Consider the following 4,933-nt stretch of genomic DNA (forward strand, 5'->3'; position numbering starts at 1 on the left):
AAGAGATGGTGAATCTGGTCAAAGTATATACATAGTCAACAATTACCACTTGAGGATTAACTGTTGATCAAAAATCAATTACTGCATTATATTTAATGGAAAACAGTGATATCTGAAACCTATAATGCACTAATTCTTTCTTCCAAATTTCCAACTAGTTAACAATATAATTACCACTTAAGCACTATCGGAAACTCATGAAGCACTTATCTTTCTTCCAAATAACCGAACAAGTGAACAGTATAATTACTACTTAAGCCCTAACTGTTAATTGCAAGTTAATTATTCCATTGTAAAAGGAAACCGTGGAAGCTTAAACTTATGCGTTAATACTTCCTCTCCCCCCCCCCCAAAACAACACCAAAACAAAAGAAATTTCTTTTTGTTAATGCTTTAGTATCCAAAAGCACTGCCAAAAAAATTTCTAAAAAACCTTTCCAGATATCTTCCTTCCTTTTAGTCCTCAAGAAAATTAATGAAATTAAAATATATTCCTAAAACAAAATGTCAATGTCAAGCATTAAATAAATAGTCTCAACAATTACAAAAAATGCATTCAATGTTTGGAAAGAAAATGTAAACATGCCCATGTCAAGTTAATTGATTAAGCAGGACTTGAGTCATTATCCAAGCAACTTCATTGCAATCCATTTTTGGATCTACAGCTCTATAAATACTTGCATATGGGCGATGAAGGCCGTCAGCTTCTCAGCAACAAGTTTCTCTCGAGGATTTTGCGGTGACATATATATCCAGTAAATATGTTAATCGTGAACAATTCCATCGTTCAACTTCGTTTATCTTTTGCATCCATGGCCATCCTCCTGCTACTCTTCACTTCTGGGATAAATGCTGCATCTTATCAAATGCATGCAGTATTCGGTAATGGAAGTGAAGGGAGAGCCCTCTTAACATGGAAAGCCAGTCTTGACAATCACAGCCAAACCCAGTTGTCATCATGGTCGTCCTCTGCCAATCCTTGCAGCAGTTGGGTTGGAATTCGATGCAACAAAGCTGGAAGAATATCGGCTATGAACATCACCAGTTCAGGCATCAAAGGTACACTTGATCATCTCAATTTCTCCTCTCTACCCCATCTAACTAGCATTGATCTTATTGATAATGCACTCTATGGGACCATCCCACCCAACATTGGGAACCTTTCCAGGCTTACCTTTCTTCGCTTGGAGTCAAATCATTTCTCTGGTTCCATCCTAACTCAAATCAGCCAACTAGCCCATCTTAGGTTCTTGTACCTTTACAATAACTCATTCCATGGCTCCATCCCTGAAGAACTTATGTCTCTCAGGTCTCTTGTTGAACTCGATTTGGTACAGAATGAGTTTACAGGCTCAATCCCGACTGCTGTGAGAAATTTAACCAACCTAAACCTTCTAGCCCTACGCGCCAACAAACTTTCAGGACGTATTCCTGTGGGGATTGGAAACTTGACAAAACTCAATCTATTATCTCTTGAAACTAACCAGCTATCAGGTTCCATTCCAGAAGAAATTCTGAAACTCGGGTCTCTTAGTGCATTCACTGTAGCCAAGAACATGCTCACTGGTCCCATTTCGCAGTCTATTGGAAACTTAGGAAACTTGACTTTGCTCTATCTCTACAATAATTTTCTGTCTGGACCTATTCCTGAAGAGATTGGAAATCTCACATCTCTTGAGGATCTTGCACTTGATAATAACAAGCTCACGGGTAATATTCCCAATTCCATTGCTAATTTGAAAAAGTTAACTTCTTTATCCCTTCTTGGAAACAATCTTACAGGACATATTCCATCCTCCATTGGAAATTTAACCAATCTCATTGAATTGCTACTTTATGAAAACTACTTAGAGGGGACCATCCCTCCTGAATTGGGAAAGTTGAAGTTGCTAGTTGACATTTTTCTTTTCACAAACCAACTAAGCGGTGTTCTTCCAGATGTTTTTACTAATCTCACCCATTTAAAAATGCTAGCAGTATCTCAAAACCGTCTTACTGGTCATTTACCACAAAGTCTTTGCAGTGGTGGCTCACTAACATGGTTAGTGATATATGAGAATGACTTTGTAGGTGCTATGCCTAGAAGCCTAAAAAACTGTTCTAGCCTACAAGCTATCGATGCCCAAAGAAACCAACTATCAGGAAACATAACTGAAGATTTTGGTGATTACCAACATGTGGACCATATTGATTTAAGCGATAATTTGTTTTATGGCACGCTGTCTTGGAATTGGAGCGCCTTTCTGAATTTGACAAAGCTGAAGATCTCCAACAATAATCTTTCTGGCAGAATACCAACAGGGCTTGGCGAAGTATCTCGCCTACAACAACTTCACCTTTTTTCTAATCGCTTACATGGGAACATTCCAAGAAGTCTGGGGAAGTTGAATTTGTTGCTTGAGCTTAAGCTGGACAACAACCATCTATCAGGCAATATACCATCAGAAATTGGTCAGATGTCTAGACTTTTAAATCTAAGTTTGTCGGCCAATAATCTTAGTGGCCCCATTCCAGAAAAATTAGGCCATTGCACACAGCTATTGGAACTGAATTTGAGCCACAATGCACTCATTGAAGGCATACCTTCTCAAATAGGAATTCTTCCCTCGCTAGAAACTCTTGATCTCAGTCAAAACATGTTGGAATCCAAAATGCCACCAGAACTAGGAGATTTGAAAAGCATCGAGAAGATGAACCTTTCACATAATAGGATATCAGGTTCCATCCCCAAAAGCTTTGATCATTGCTTAAGTTTGATTTCTGTTGATATATCCTACAATCAATTGGAAGGTCCTCTTCCCAACATTACTGCATTTCAAAAAGCTCCTTTTGATGCCCTGAGAAACAATACAGGGTTGTGTGGCAGTGTTGTTGGATTGAAAGCCTGCTCGCTGTCAACTCAAAAGAAGAATAGTAGGAGGACAAGTAAATGGATTATTTTGGTAATTGTTCTTCCAATACTAGCAGGCGTGTTTCTTTTGATTATAGCTGTGGGAATTTTCATTCTTACAAGGTCACATACAAAACATGTAGAGAATAAGCCTCAGGAATTGATTGGAAATTTGTTCACCATTTGGAGCTTTGATGGGAAATTAGTCTATGAGAATATCATTGATGCAATAGAAAATTTTGACCCCAAGTATTGCATTGGAGTCGGAGGATTTGGAAGTGTTTTTAGAGCAGAGTTGCCAAATGATCAAGTTGTTGCTGTCAAGAAACTTCATACAACGGACAGTGGTTCATTGAGCAAGTCAAAAGATTTTGCCAATGAGATCCGTGCACTAACAAATATAAGGCATCGTAACATCGTGAAGCTGTATGGATTCTGTTCACATACACAACACACTTTCTTGGTGTATGAATTCTTGGAAGGGGGAAGCTTGATGCACCTGTTGAGCAATGATGAAACAGCAGCCAAGTTTGAATGGATAAAGAGGGCAAACACGATCAATGATGTTGCAAATGCATTGTCTTATATGCATCATGATTGTTGGCCTTCTATAGTTCATCGAGATATATCTAGCAAAAACATTGTGTTAGATTCCGAGTATCAAGCTCACATTTCTGACTTTGGCGCTGCAAGATTCCTGAGGCCTGATTCATCTAACTGGACTTCATTCGCAGGAACTTATGGATATGCTGCCCCAGGTATGTTTTTTATTAGGTGCAATTTCGCTTGACTTTCAATCAACTTGATAATTTTCCTTGTCAATTGCAGAACTTGCTTATACTATGGAAGTAAATGAAAAATGTGATGTTTATAGCTTTGGAGTCTTAGTTTTGGAAGTGATTATGGGGAAGCATCCGGGTGATTTCCTAATGGCAATTTTGTCAGCATCATCATCGGCCCATGGCATTCTACTGAAAGATATTCTGGATTCTCGAATTCAATCTTTGACAAAGCAAATAGAAGAGCAATTGATGTTGGTGGCAAAATTAGCTTTGTTATGTGTGGATCCCAATCCTCAGTTGAGGCCTACCATGAAACAAGTTTCTGTTCATCTGTTGAAAAAAAGGCCATCTCTAGCAAGCATGTTTCCTGTCATCACAATTGCAGAACTTATGGCTCTTGACTTGTCTGATTTCTGAACTTCTTCTGTATATTACAGCAATTTTAGTGTTCCCATGAATCCATCTGTTTTTGACATTTCTCATTTTCATCACCAATATGTAACTGCAATCTTTTCCATCTCTAGCTAATATTGTCTACAGCTTTTGAATGACAATTAAAACTCTGGATTATGCAGTAAAACCTGTTATATAACATATATTACCATAACCCACCAACAAAAAAAAAGTATTTAAAACAAGAAACTATTCCAGCGGCCATTTGGCATGGCAAGAAAATAATTCCAGAAAAAATAGAAATGGCAGGAAGAAAAAGATCAAATTTCATGACCACAAAAGACATCCGTCCATGAAGAGAAAAAGTCTATGACTATTCACTTAAGATAAGCATCAAAAATTTAGAACATACCCAAAAGTTGAAATCAAAGGAAGCTTCTGCTCCACCAATATGAAAAGCCAGACTTGACTCTAAACTGAGTTTCAACTAACTCCTAAATATTTCCCCCATTGACTTGAGCTTGTGGACAGATTTAACTATAGCTTTCTGTTGGAGTCTCTACATTGATGGAGAGTAATAAGACCTAAAAAATACGCACCTAGGTTGCCGTAGACAATCATAATTTCAAACAAATATTTTACAACAAAACAATTCTTACAAACTGCAAACTTGCGGGATCCCTCTCTAAACAATCACAAAACCCACAACCTACTACTACTGAGTTTGATTATAATTCTAATTCCAAAGTGGCTGACTCGAGTGGGAAATAAATCCCTCAAACGCATAACTATTAATCCAAATACCAACGCAATGCTACTAGAATTTAATTAGTCGTCAATGGGATTGAGCATTCTAGATTTCGGCTAC

At 37.8% G+C, this 4,933-nt stretch overlaps 1 protein-coding gene across 1 annotated transcript; it reads left to right on the plus strand.

Moving 5' to 3' along the window:
• The first annotated feature begins 751 nt into the window (after window positions 1-751).
• LOC113749864 (MDIS1-interacting receptor like kinase 2-like) lies at window positions 752-4,195 on the plus strand. The gene is made up of 3 exons (XM_027293732.1): window positions 752-1,059; window positions 2,071-3,648; window positions 3,719-4,195. The coding sequence occupies exons 1-3, from the start codon at window positions 762-764 to the stop codon at window positions 4,087-4,089; spliced, it is 2,247 nt and encodes a 748-aa protein (XP_027149533.1). The 5' UTR covers window positions 752-761; the 3' UTR covers window positions 4,090-4,195.
• The last annotated feature ends 738 nt before the right edge of the window (window positions 4,196-4,933 follow it).

Source organism: Coffea eugenioides, chromosome 10, assembly GCF_003713205.1.
Source record: "Coffea eugenioides isolate CCC68of chromosome 10, Ceug_1.0, whole genome shotgun sequence".
NCBI classification, from domain to species: domain Eukaryota; kingdom Viridiplantae; phylum Streptophyta; class Magnoliopsida; order Gentianales; family Rubiaceae; genus Coffea; species Coffea eugenioides.